The sequence below is a fragment of the Mirounga angustirostris genome, unplaced genomic scaffold (genome assembly GCF_029215605.1).
Source record: "Mirounga angustirostris isolate CCGP_5_RB_7025 unplaced genomic scaffold, mMirAng1.0.hap1 SCAF_13, whole genome shotgun sequence".
NCBI classification, from domain to species: Eukaryota; Metazoa; Chordata; class Mammalia; order Carnivora; family Phocidae; genus Mirounga; species Mirounga angustirostris.
The window spans coordinates 33,072,597-33,086,602 of NW_026991721.1; the positions used below are offsets into that span (position 1 = coordinate 33,072,597).

Below are 14,006 nucleotides of genomic sequence, written 5' to 3' on the forward strand. Positions count from 1 at the left end.
TATGGACACTATTTGGTGACTAGATCATGGGGGCAAGGGTGATACAGAATGACAATTTTGAAAACTGTTAAGAGTAGTTCAGAGGTATAAAAACTTTATATTAAATGACTGTGTTGGTTGTAAGAATTTTAAACTTTTCAAGGGGCTTTTAGGTCCACAGAGACCTTATCTCATTTACTCCCTCAAAAGAAATTTCGGGACACATCAGGAAGGAGTCTGTTCATATACTTTCCTTTAATAAAAGAGAGAATTGGAAAGAGGGAGGGTATAAGGAAGTCCACTAGGCTTTGAAGCTTTGAAGTGGGAATGAAGAAAGATTGAAGAGGAAAGTTGATGCTTCTATTTCCCAAATGAGAATAAAAATCTAATTTCCAAAAAGTAATGAATGTGCATTGAATCATTTCTACCATAAAATCTGAAATGAGGCTTGGTTTTGATTAATGTTTTATTGGTTTTTTTAAAGGCCCCAGCAAAACTAGTACTGGGCCTATGCAAGTTTAAAACGTGGAAAGCAAAAGACAATCTGGAATGCATATATTTTTCTTCTATAAAAAAATATCATTGGAGCATGTAAATATTCTATTCACATACCTACTCACTTAAATTTTAAACAGAACTGCCATGTGTCTCCTTGGATTATAGACTATGATATAAACATCTTATTAAAATTATTATTGCTGCAAGTTAGGGTAAATTCTCATTTTTCCCCAGACATTATTCATTATCTATTAGGATAAATAATAAAAAAAATCTAAAAAATAATTAACACCAGAAGGCTAAAGAAAATAATTATACACTTATAAAATTTTTAGGAAAAAAACAGAATCTCTTAATTAGTATTTTAGAGTCTCAACAGGAAACAAAAATTAGATGGTTTTAGGAGAAAAATGTGCGATGATATTATGTGAATAAAAGGAGAGGCAATTGATGCCACAATCCACAAATTTTAAAAGGATAATCATATCTTGAGTCATTCATCTAGCAGTATCTGGACAAATCCAATCTTTTTCTTTAGATAATCACAATTAGGAGAGTTTTTTTGAAAGTAAATCATATGTCCTGCTCAACACACACACACACACACACACACAGAATGAGAGAGAGAGAGTTGCCATATATGTGTCCAATTCCACACGCATAATAATTTTCCTTTTAGGCATTTGTGAATGTATTTATGTATGTGTACATGCCTTTTTTCATAGTATTATTTATTTATTATTTATTTCAGTAAGTGATACTTTATTTTATAGTCTTACTTTTTTCAGAAAGCCACACTTTATTTTTTTAACCTTTAAAATAGGAATAGGTAGTGTGTATTAAATGCTTACTATTTGTTCTATTTATGTGATCTCATTTAATATTTAGTGGAAATAGCTATTATTATTATTATTTTTTGGAAATAGCTATTATCATCATGAGTATATCACCTCGTTATTCCCAATTTACCAGTGAAGGCTCAGAAGCACACAGAGGTTAGTTAATAGCTTGAGTTCACACAGTTAATAAGCTGAACAAAGAATTTAATGCAGAAGTCTGACTCCAAAGTCTTTGCTTATAATCGTGTTGGACCAGTTCTAGTGTCGTTGTGTGCCCACACCCAAAGGTTTAGATTCAGGTATGTAGCAAAGTAATTTTTGGAAAAGCTGACCTGGAAGTAGTGTGTTCCAAGACGCAAAGCGGAGACACGGTTTCGGGAAGGCTTCGGAGGGTTTCCTTAAAAAAATCTACCACCACCATCGTGCCTGCCTACCTCTTGGCCTGAGCCAAGCACATAAATCAACCTTCCGAGAGAATCAGTGAGTTTGCGTGGTTTGTGACTACCTGAGGGAGGAGACCTTAAGTTCTATGATGTGTCAAAGAATAATAATTACCTACCAGGTCAGCTGGTGAAGTGGGAGTTCCTAGAAACTGTGCAGTAGGAGTCCATCAGACAAATCGATCTTCAGATTATCTGAGAAAAGAGAATTATACAAAGTGTACCAGAATTTAAGGAAAAGCTAACTAACCTTGGCAGCTGCTCTAAGGAATAATCAGTATTTCATTCTGCAAGGGATAGCCCTGCGTTTCACTGTATTTAACCCAAATTTCAAATAAAACACTTAGGGAACAAAGTAACTGGGTAACTCTTTTAGAAAAGAAAACCTAAGCAAAGTATTTTCTCATAAACAAGTACTCGTTTTCAGACGCGTCGTGATTTTAAAGTAATCCATACCTGGAAATTTCTACAATTTCCTGTGGTTAAAAACATTCTCTCATTATCATCTGAGATACATGAACTACCTCTCTTTCCTTGATCTTATGACTTCATTCTTATTTCTCCAACAGTGTACCTTTGCTTCAGTATAGTCAAAGTGAATAGTGTAATTACTTACCTCATTTCCTCCAAATAAAAATACTTTGGTTACTATCAGGATAGTTACTAAAATGCCTTTGCGTCTCCATGCATACAAAATCATGCTTAAAGGAATTCCCCTTTTTAGAACATCCAGCAAATAACTCCAAGTATAATTTCCCAGTCTAGGTCAAACTGTAGACCAATCAATAGACATGAAGAGGTACACGAGCCGCACCTGTGTCTATGAGGGATGGGGATGACTGCCTATATCCCATGGCTGATTGGAGATAATAATTTGTTGTGTCTGTTTGTGCAGCTTAACTTAGTATACTATGTTCATTGCAATTGCACTGAAAGTTCACTTAACTACACATACACAGTTATGTACTGTGCTTTTAAAGTTCCTGTGTTAACCTGAAACTGTATGTTCCATTGTATATTAACTAACTGGAATTTAAATAAAAACTTGGAAAGAAAAAGAAAATACCTGTGTTAAAACAACATGAACGATGTAAATAGGAATGAAATTAGGGCAGCAAAAAAAGGCATTCGACTGTTAAATGCATATTTTGCTGAATTTATATCCAGGAGCACATGGATACAGACACGTACATGCATAGATAGGGAAGTAAACATACGAAGATATTCAGACGCTAAATCTGTGCATCCACCAATTAGAATGTTCAAAAATGCCAGAAAGCATAAATGTGTATGGAAGCTGCTATAATGATTCTTGCCATGTGCATCTGCAAACAGGAGCATGAACAGAGGCATACAGTGCACAGAGAGTGTATGAGAAGATACATGAACAATTGTTAGGTTTCAGTTAATAGATGCTATGTCCATAGATAAAACAAATGCATCCTAGAAATCTCTGAAATTTATTTGTGAACTCCAATGCCAAAAGGAAAAAACACCTTTAAATGCGTACCCTGACACCCCCCTCCCCCCACCAAATAAAGTCACAATGAAAGAGGAAATGACAGACAGTGGGATTAGCACTGTAGAGAAGGAAGATTTGTCCTGGCCTTCATTCAAAAAAAACCAGTCCATGTCTCCATTATGGGAAGCAAGAGGATAATTGTTTTCGGGGTTCCTATTTCCCTACCTTCTTTTCTTTTTGATCCTATCAGGGTGAAAATGCATACACACATCAAACACAAAAACAAGCTGCTCATTTTACAACCAGGAGGATAAAATAAGAGAAGGTGTATTCTTTGTCAAGTACGATCAAGAGTTCATTTCAGCAACTTGATGATGATCTAATTTACTTTTACCAACACACCTCTCTGGTCCTCAGTTCCATCTACTCAGAGGATGTTTATTCTTTATATCATATCTTTTTCAAATTCGCAAACATTAATTGCTCCAGTAGGCATTAAATTATGTACCTATATGCTGTGTAACAAATGGCCAGAAACCGATCTAGTAAATACATTCTATTTGATTTATGCCACATCTACTTAAGGAGGCTCTAGGTCAGGGGTTGGAAGAATAGATTTTAAAATATGCTCTTCATGACCTGCTCCTCTTACCCGTATTGTACTGTTCTTTTTCCACTGTGTTAGAGTCACCTCCGGTCATTCTCAGTGGCTTTCAGAAGCCAACTGACAGCAGCAGAGTTCATCATGTGGGCAACATGACCATTTCAAAGATGTGGACGCTCTGCCAAGTGGACCCCAAGATTTACATACTTGACACATTATTCCAAGGAAAGTCTTGAGGAGCCGCTTTGAGGATTTCTGATGCAAAAATCTTTGAAGTTTTGGGATCAAGACTGAAGAAGTATAAAGGGGTAAAACAGAAATTTGCAGAGGAAAAAGCACCAACTTATCATTTTCAATGTGCTGCCAATTGAACAGGAACTTATCAGGGGTGTTCATCCTCTGCTCCATTCTGCTGCATCTTCTAAATTTGAGCTGGGATTGTCCGCTGAATATCGATCTCTTGACTTACTTTCACAAAGGGTGCTTTATCATGAAAAAGGAGTAAAGATAAGCAGAGTCAGAAAAAGGACCTGACCCACTATAGATTACTCTTTCTTCTTCTCACCCTTGGTAGAGATATTGCCTGTGAACGTATGCTCATTTGACAGTTAATCAAGTGCAGAGGTCAACTGCTTCTTCCAGGAGCCTCAAATAGAGCCTGATTTTCTAGGAATAAATATATTGCATTATATGACCTTCCCAAGATGTTACTGTGTCTGCAGGACATGAAGTGAAATGGTGTTCTCCAAGGAACTAAGGAATTTAAGGAGCGGAGAATACAAAAAGGGGGAGAAGGGGGAAAACATACCACAATTACTTTACTTCTGATGCAGATGCTACCATGGGATTAGAGAAGTACTGCACAGACACCCTGATCAATCATTTTGCTATCAAATGTATGGCTTTTCTGAGTGGGGGGAGGGGGAGAGAAGGGAAGGGAGAGGGAGGGAGGGAGGAAGAGAGAGAGAGAGATGCTACCCCACCTATAAGGCTGAGAAATAAAATTTCTATTTTTTTATGGAAGAAAATAGAAGAAACCTCTTTGAAAGGATTCCATGGAAGAAACCTACATTTCATTGTCATCTATACCTAACAGACTCATATGTCTTCAGGGAACAGAAAGCAACAGAAATTTTCCCCTTTTGTTTTTTGAACAGCACCAACTCACAATTACCTGGTTATTTGAATTCAAGTATTCACTTTCAAATATTGTTAGCTAGTTATCTGTGAACACTATAAAAATTATTTTTTGAAGTTTGGGACACCATGCAAAATATATTCATCAATCTTAGTTTAATATGATTTTCTCAGTGAAGACTTCACACAGACAAGATGCATTCACTCCCCCCACTGCCTTGTGGTATGTTGTCAAGAGAACCCTGTTTTGTTTTGTTTAGTTTTGTTTTTATAGCAGTTGTAGGGGCCAAGAGCTGTCTACCCCAAAATGTGCCACTTTGGCATATTGATGATTTTTTTTTTAAAGTCCCTTAAGAAATAGCCATGCAGAAAGAATTCTGTGACCCTCCCCACACTTTGTCTCCAGAAAACAGAAAATAAATCTCTCATGTGAAAGTTACCCTCCCTGTACCAGGAGGTAAAGATACATCCTTATCACCAGAGACAGGAAATTCAGAGCCAAAAAGACTGTATAAACAACCCTTGTGACTTTTTACTAATTTACTATCCCAGCCCAAATTCTGTTTTCAAATGTCTTATCAACTGAAGCTCTCAATGTTGTTGTTGTTTTTTGTTTGTTTGTTTGTTCGTTTTGTCGGGTCAATTCTAGGCACAGATTTGTTGCCTGTTTGTCTAAAAAGGATAAAACCTGCCTGCTTTGGTCATCTCTTTAGGTTTTAATTTCATGACTGGGTCTCTAAGCACGTGTAAGAAAACTTTTTCTTTCTCCCTGCGGTTAATCTGTCTCATGTCCATTTAATTCTTAAACCAAATGAAAGGCAAGAGGACAAAAATTCTTCCTCTCCTATACAGTCATTCATTTAGCTGTGTGCCTCCTTCATTTGTGATGGCTCCCTCTCTAAACCGTAAGCTCCCTGAAGGCAGGACTCTGGCTTTTGCAGGAGAGGCAACGTGGTTACTTAGCTCAGCACATGGATTCCAGCAACTCGTTGCCGCGTCTGTAACAAACCCCTTCCTCTTACCAGCTGTGCGATCTTGGGCAATTCGATTAGTATTTTTCTACCTCGGTTTCCTCTGTGAGATAAGGATAACTGCAGTATCGGTCTCACATAAGAGAATATTTAATAATCTTTTAAAGAGCTCTATAAGAAGGGGCTGGAACATTAAGTGCAATAGGAGTGCTCACAATTACTCCTTTCGCCAGTGCTATTTTGGACAGAAAGTGGAATGGCAGACACAGGGATATTTTTTGAATAGCTGAATGACTGGCTGACTGAAGGAACACATGGGGAGAAGGGATCGTAGAGATTACTGTAGTCAGTGATTTTTCAAATCACATTAAACTTGGACTCCCTTTCTTCATTAAAAGTATTTGCAACAACGTGGATGGAGCTAGAGGGTATTATGCTCAGCGAAATAAGTCAATCAGAGAAAGACAAGTATCATATGATATGTGGAATCTGAGAAACAAGACAGAGGATCATAGGGAAAAATGAAACAAGATGAAACCAGAGAGGGAGATTAATCTCAGGAAACAAACTGAGGGTTGCTGGAGTGGAGGGGATGGGAGGGAGGGGGTGGTTGGGTGATGGACACTGGGGAGGGTATGTGCTATGGTGAGCGCTGTGAATTGTGTAAGACTGATGAATCACAGACCTGTACCCCTGAAACAAATAATACATTATATGTTAATCTAAAAAAAAACTCTCTTAAAAAATTAACTTCACACACACCAAATAAATACAGTATAAATGGCCAAAAAAAAAAAAAGTATGTTTAGGGTGTGTAAGCCCAACAAATCAATTATATGAAAGAATAGATACTCTAGTTGAAGGTGAGGGTTTGTGGAGTCCAGAGCCCCATCTTTTAGATGTGCATTTACCTCCTGAGCAGCCTTGGGAGCTGAGTCTGCTAAAGGACTAGGAGAGCAGATACAACTGCAGAATGGTGCAGAATGCACAGGAGAATTTCTGATTTAAGTCCAACAGTTTAAGGCCCAAGAAGTTAGAAACTTAAATACTAAATGAAATCAAGTGGCCCGTGTAAACCCAGGTGAATGTCAAAGCTAGATTCCAACTAAAGACACACACATGCCAGGTGAATTGTGGCTATTACATTGAGCAGCATTCCAAAATCCATCCAGAAATGCCACGTCTCTTCTGCTTAAAGTCATAGGCACAAGCCCATGGATAAATCTCTCAAAGAAAAAAAAAAGCAAGAAAAAATAGCTTAGAAACAAAACAAAAAACCCAAACTAAAACATTTTGTGTATTTTCTCTTCCTAAAAGACTACATCTTATGACTGATTCCTGATCACACTAGAATATGCTCGCTTCTGCTTCTTTTTTTCTTCCCTTGCTGCTTCAGGTTCTGAATTAATTCATTCAACAAATATTTGAGCACCTTCTATGAGGTAGCTATCTCTGAGCACTTGAAACTCATTTGCAAACAAAAATACAAAAATCTCTGATACCATGGAACTCTATTAAAATAAACAAAGTGAAAAAAAAAACCACACCCCTAAATAAAATGAAAGATTTCTGAGCCATTGGCAAAAAGAGGTTGAAGATACTCCCAGGGTGACATTTCAAAAAAAGTCCTTAGCTCTTGATACATATAAGCAGGTACTATTTTTAATGTCAATATTTGCTTTTTCAATTAGTTGATGTAGGAGGATATACATTGTAGTCTTGGTAACAAATCTTTATTGAGGAAAAATAGGCCATCTTTCAGTAACTTTTATTCTTCATCATTGACCATTAATACTATATAACATAATCCAACAAATAGTTTGGGGAAATTTAAGACTGTACACGTGACTAAGAAAATGTCCCCTAAATAAACAAGTCTATGTTTTCATAACTCTCTAGGTCTGGCTGGCTTACCTTACTCTATGGCATCAGTAATCATTTCAGCCTCTGTGGCAATTAGTGCTACTTACAGTACCTGAGCTATAAAAATAAGATTCCATTAGAGCAAAGTTCACAGATACTGTTTTAATCCAGCTATCCACATTGTAATCTAAAACAGTAAATGTCTGCTTCTCACATAACTGTTTTGGACTTGTAATTCAGTATATTTTATGAAACAGAATTGTGTCTGAAATAGCATTATAATGCTAAATATCTGCTTAAAGAACAACAAAAAAAGTTAGCCATCTAGTATATTCAGTATTCTGAGATTTAAGATCACACAGAAAACCACATCTAGAGGAGTTACTGAATGAGTCACTTTTCTTCTGAGCATGTTGGCATTGGATAGACAGTCAGCATTCAGGTCTTATACATTTTAGGCACTCATCCAATTTACATATAATGTAATGCATATAAAAGGAAAAACAAAGTCCAAAACAAATTCCTGACTTAGAATGGATATATAGCATTGATTAGTATTTTAAAATAACTAGAGAAATATGTTTCTGTTAGTTTCTTTAGTACCTATATTTAAACAAGTTTATTCCATTGGAAAGTATGTTTGTTTCTCAATAGGAGTCAATTTATATTATGCAAATCTTAAGTAATTTTTTACTGCTTACCATTATAGGCACATAATAGAATCATACTACCAGTTAATATTTTCTTCCACATGAGATTAGTTAGGCTGTGAATGTTAACTCCTCGAAAACAACATCAATTTATCTAGCTGTTGATTAAAAGAAATAATAAACGACAGCATCTCTTTTATGGACAAAGCTGCAAATGTAAGTAAAGCATTTTAAACATTTTGGATGCTATTTTAAAGCAATTAAAGGATTGAGAAAAATAAAATGCATTCATTAAAGTCACATAACATACTAAAAAAAAAAAAAGGAATTCTGTGCTTGACTATTAAAAGGAACTTCCATAATACTTTTCTTAAAAATCTTTATAAAGCACTTCTGCTATGATTCTTTTTTGTTTTGAAACAAATAATGCAATGCATAAACCACAGTAAACTCTGCAGGATGCATAATGCCATCTATTGTTAAAGAAAAATCTATACATTATACTTATGGAAATCCCACTTGATCATGCCAGTAATTAAGAGAAACACACTGATTATTGTCACATATTAGAGATATAGAGCATAGGAAAAATAATTTACAAATGAAACTGTTCAAATTTGATTAATATTAAGCCATCTTATAAAAGTTTCAGAAAATATCAGCTTGATTCTCTTTTTATTAGTTCCAAAGGTGCCTCAAAACATGTGCTAAGGTGAAATGATGATTAACTTTCCATAGGGTCGATGGAGGGAAGTTGGAGCACAGGGAGGGTGTGGGGAAGTGAAACTAAATTAAAACTAAATTAGCAGCTCTCCTTTTATAGTCATTGGAGATGGTTAGGGTTTTGGGGGACAGTGGGGAAATTATAAGGAATAGAACTCCGAAACTAGCAATATTAGAGCTGAGGAGTCAGAGGAACTTTGGACCTTGATTTTTTTCTTCTATCCTGGTCACTTCATCTGAAACCTCTAAGGACCATCTATAAAATAAATTCTCTTTTTTCTTGGATAGCCTGCAGTCTAAAAAAAAAATACTGATAAATGACACTGAATTACTGTACAAGCATAACTGCTACATGGTTATATCACAATAATACTTATACTATTTATGATAGTCTGCCATTTCTCCAAACCACTGAATTTCTTGGAATATGTCATTGTGATCAAAGGTGTGCCATTATATATCAGAATTTAAGTTCATCTATTGATTAAAGATTTCCTTCCTTCCTTCCTTCCACTAAATTTCTTGGAATATGTCATTGTGATCAAAGGTGTGCCATTATATATCAGAATTTAAGTTCATCTATTGATTAAAGATTTCCTTCCTTCCTTCCTTCCTTCCTTCCTTCCTTCCTTCCACTAAATTTCTTGGAATATGTCATTGTGATCAAAGGTGTGCCATTATATATCAGAATTTAAGTTCATCTATTGATTAAAGATTTCCTTCCTTCCTTCCTTCCTTCCTTCCTTCCTTCCTTCCTTCCTTCCTTCCTTCCTTCCTTCCTTCCTTCCACTAAATTTCTTGGAATATGTCATTGTGATCAAAGGTGTGCCATTATATATCAGAATTTAAGTTCATCTATTGATTAAAGATTTCCTTCCTTCCTTCCTTCCTTCCTTCCTTCCTTCCTTCCTTCCTTCCTTCCTTCCTTCCACTAAATTTCTTGGAATATGTCATTGTGATCAAAGGTGTGCCATTATATATCAGAATTTAAGTTCATCTACTGATTAAAGATTTCCTTCCTTCCTTCCTTCCTTCCTTCCTTCCTTCCTTCCTTCCTTCCTTCCTTCCTTCCTTCCTTCCACTAAATTTCTTGGAATATGTCATTGTGATCAAAGGTGTGCCATTATATATCAGAATTTAAGTTCATCTATTGATTAAAGATTTCCTTCCTTCCTTCCTTCCTTCCTTCCTTCCTTCCTTCCTTCCTTCCTTCCTTCCTTCCTTCCTTCCTTCCACTAAATTTCTTGGAATATGTCATTGTGATCAAAGGTGTGCCATTATATATCAGAATTTAAGTTCATCTATTGATTAAAGATTTCCTTCCTTCCTTCCTTCCTTCCTTCCTTCCTTCCTTCCTTCCTTCCTTCCTTCCCTTCTTCCCTCCTTTCCTCTCTTAAATTAACAATATCTCCTTAGACAGCCTGCCAGGATACAGTGCTCCAAATATATTAACTGTGCCTTGGCAGATCCATTCTATAAAACCAACTGTTTTATATGCTTTGTGCATTTGCAAAATGGGTCTAGCCAGTAGAAGTGAATATATTCAGTGCAGACAACTTAACTGGATCATTTAACCCATTAATTTGAGTCTTTAAGTCTGATGCTATACCAGTCTTATCAATCAGACAATTATTCACGTATCAATTCCTGTTGCTTGTGAGCTACATTCAGATTATTCAGGAGTGCATTTATTTGATTAGTGTATTCCTACGTAGAGACCCAACTTCAGCGATGATCACAGCTGTTGACTTGTTTTAATAATACATTTGTTTTCAAAATATACAAATCTGGGTTTATTGGTTCTACATGGCTGTTTTACTTTCATCAAATCCCCATTTTAAAATGTGTATTATTTGCTCACATATTTCTGTTTTGCAACCCTCTTGTCATCCCACATTCCACTACCCAATTTCACACACACAAAAAAATCTTGCCAAGCATTTCAAAGAACTCAATTCCTAACTTGGAGTAATTCCAGCAGACAACCATAGGGATGTGTCTATAGAATGCCAAAAAAGATCTTATCAATTGTGTCAGAAATTTAGTCATTCATCCACATATTTTGTCTACATCATACCAAACATGTTTAATGAATTCTGTTAATTGACTAAAAACCAGACAGATTTGCCTTGACATTATTTAGACATGGTTCCAAATAATAAAAAGAATGGCAATAAACACCCTCAAATAATATATTCAGACTGACACAGATTCTAACCTTAAAGTGACTCCCATTGGCCATCGTGGAACAGAATCTTTATGATATGGTTGAAATTTGGATTCTAAAAATGCCAAGGATCCACAAAATTTTTATCATCCTCCAGCTGATTTCAAAACTAGATCACAGAAGTACTAGATACCCAATGAACCAGAAGAATTAAATGTTGTTCACTGCATTTGAGTTCAAAACTGACCAATTTATGCTGGGCAATTTACTGATGACAATGACTATTTATGACTGTGGATATCCATTTTAATTAGGTTATTGCTTAAGGATCATAATTGGCCTGGAATCTTCTGGAAAATTTGTAGACTATATAAAGTTACAGAAAATTGTGAAAAAGTTGCATGCTTTAAAAACTTAGTATTTCTATCAAGCTTGTGGTTGAAAAAGAGTATGAAGACAATCATAAGTGGATGTTTTTAACACAGTTTCTTGATAGTTACAGTATTTTTTCTTCTCTAGTTTCCCTCCCTTCAAAGTTGGTCAATTGTTTTTCCGGGTTTTTTTTCACCTCACATTCAGTACAAGGAGGCATTTGCAATTTCTGTCAAACAATACAGAAAAGACAATTAGAATAGTTAAAATAAATATATGTTTAAGGTAAAAATTAAAATCTTAACAACAGTAATATAAATTTTTATATCTCAACAAATATAGAAAATGAATGCTAGACCAAAATAAAATAAATGTAAATGTGTTAATACTTCTATTTCATGGAAGTACATAAAATATTATTTATAAATGGTGGATATTTCAAAAACTATTTTGAGAACACTTTAGCTAAACCATTCAACTCTGATTAATCTAACCTAAAAGTTTGGAAATGTTGTGTTAAGTGAAATGATCCCTAAGAATTGCTATGATAGAATATTTTTGGTCAAATATAGAACAGTACAGAAGGAAGTTCAGAATTAAGTTCCTGAATTGTGTTTGCTGTTTGTTTTTGTTGGGGATATGTACTTCTTTCTATCTCCTCTGTTTCCCCAAATCCTCTTTTTAATTTTTTTTTGTTCCATAAGGAATAGATGTTTTTTGTTATCCATTTATTTTTGTTTTGTTTCTTGGTTGTGTGTGTGTGTGTGGGGGGGATGTACCTCCCTCACCCTTGTTCTGAGGACCTCAGATGATTGAACCAAAAACTTAGTGGCTGGCACAGTGGTCATGGAAAGTCCAGAGGCACAGGGGAAGGAAGTATCTTGTATCAGTCAATACAACATCCCTGCTTCAGCTAGAGAAAAATCACTGGACCCAAAGGATTCAAGTTCTTTCTGACAAAATCAAAACAAACAAACAAATAAAATACCTTTGGGGCAGTCACTGGCTCTTTAGTGGTATTGATTAGGGGAATGTTATTGTGCTTTGTTGAGCAGGTCCTGCCATCTTGTAAAACCTGCAAATGAAAATAGATCATTGTAGTTAAATTAAATGAAGGAGGGGATAGAAAAATTCCCTTGAATTCTTCTCACTGAGAAACTTCCTTCACTTTGATGCAAGCTGAAAGGGCAAGCTAGGGACAAAATAAACTCATCACATCCTGAGTGGGAGCCAAAGGAGAGATCAAACACTCACAGGTGGTTTGGGGATCTTAGTGGTGCTTATGAAAACCAGCTACTACAACAAAATTCCATTCCAGTGGAAAGTTCTTTCTTTGCAAAAGCAGTTAAACTGAAGTAAAGAATTATAAAATTACCATATCTGTGATGCATCTGGACTCTTAAGACTTAAATATGTCAGTGGTCCGTACAGCGGCAGGAAGATCAATATTGCAAGCCCCAAAGCAATTTAAACAGTATAATCATCAATCTGTCTAGTAAAAACTCATCGGTACCTTAAAAAAGATTACATTTTGGAAAATAAGATCTTATATTTTACTAACCAGGAATTCTCATCTTTATTAGCCTCAACAGTTTTGAAGAATTGCTGGCAGTGTATTCCAATTGGGCTTCATTTCCATTTTAACCAAGGTTAAAATATTGACATTCCCTTCCTTCCCTTTCTCCCATGCTCTCTCCTTTTCTCTCTCTCTCCTTTTCTTTCTTCCTTCCTTGTCTGCTTCTCTTCTCTTCTCCCTTTCCATACTGTCTCTCATTCTACCTCCCTCCCTTTTTTCCTTCCTCTTTATTTTTTTTTAGATTTTATTCATTTATTTGAGAGAGAGAGAGAGAGAGCAACGAGAGAGTGAGAGAGAGAGAGCACAAGTGGGATGAGGGGCAGGGGGAGAAGCAGGCTTTCTGCTGAGCAGGGAGCCCAATGCGGGGCTCAATCCCAGGACTCTTGGATCCTGACCTGAGCCGAAGGCAGACGCCTAACTGACTGAGCTACCCAGGCGTCCCTTCTTCCTCTTTATTTTAAAAACATTTTCAAAGTAACTACAAAAACTGCTTATTGTAAGAATATGCTTCTTTTTGGGGGGGAGTGATTTCTTCTAATCCTTTCCATGTGTACAACAGAGCCTAGGAGTCGAAGAGTCCATGGCCACTGGGTAGCTCTGAACTTGAACAAGTCCGTTTGTTTCCTTGGGATCTTACAGCGGGGAGGAGACCTAAGTTGCCTTCAAATCCCAACATCCTATAAATTCTACAAGTAGATGACAACTAGAAAGGTTCTATAGGAGAC

The 14,006-nt window shown here is 36.0% G+C and overlaps 1 protein-coding gene across 1 annotated transcript in view; it reads right to left on the reverse strand.

Moving 5' to 3' along the window:
* Positions 1-10,580: 10,580 nt before the first annotated feature.
* LUZP2 (leucine zipper protein 2) overlaps positions 10,581-14,006 on the reverse strand; it is a 251,799-nt gene continuing 248,373 nt past the window's right edge. Inside the window, exons 9-10 of the mRNA XM_045895281.3 lie at positions 12,694-12,780; positions 10,581-11,934 (exon numbers count right to left, since the gene is read on the reverse strand). Coding sequence (XP_045751237.2) covers positions 11,830-11,934; positions 12,694-12,780 — 192 coding nt within the window. The 3' untranslated portion in view covers positions 10,581-11,829. The remainder of the gene's footprint in view (positions 11,935-12,693; positions 12,781-14,006) is intronic.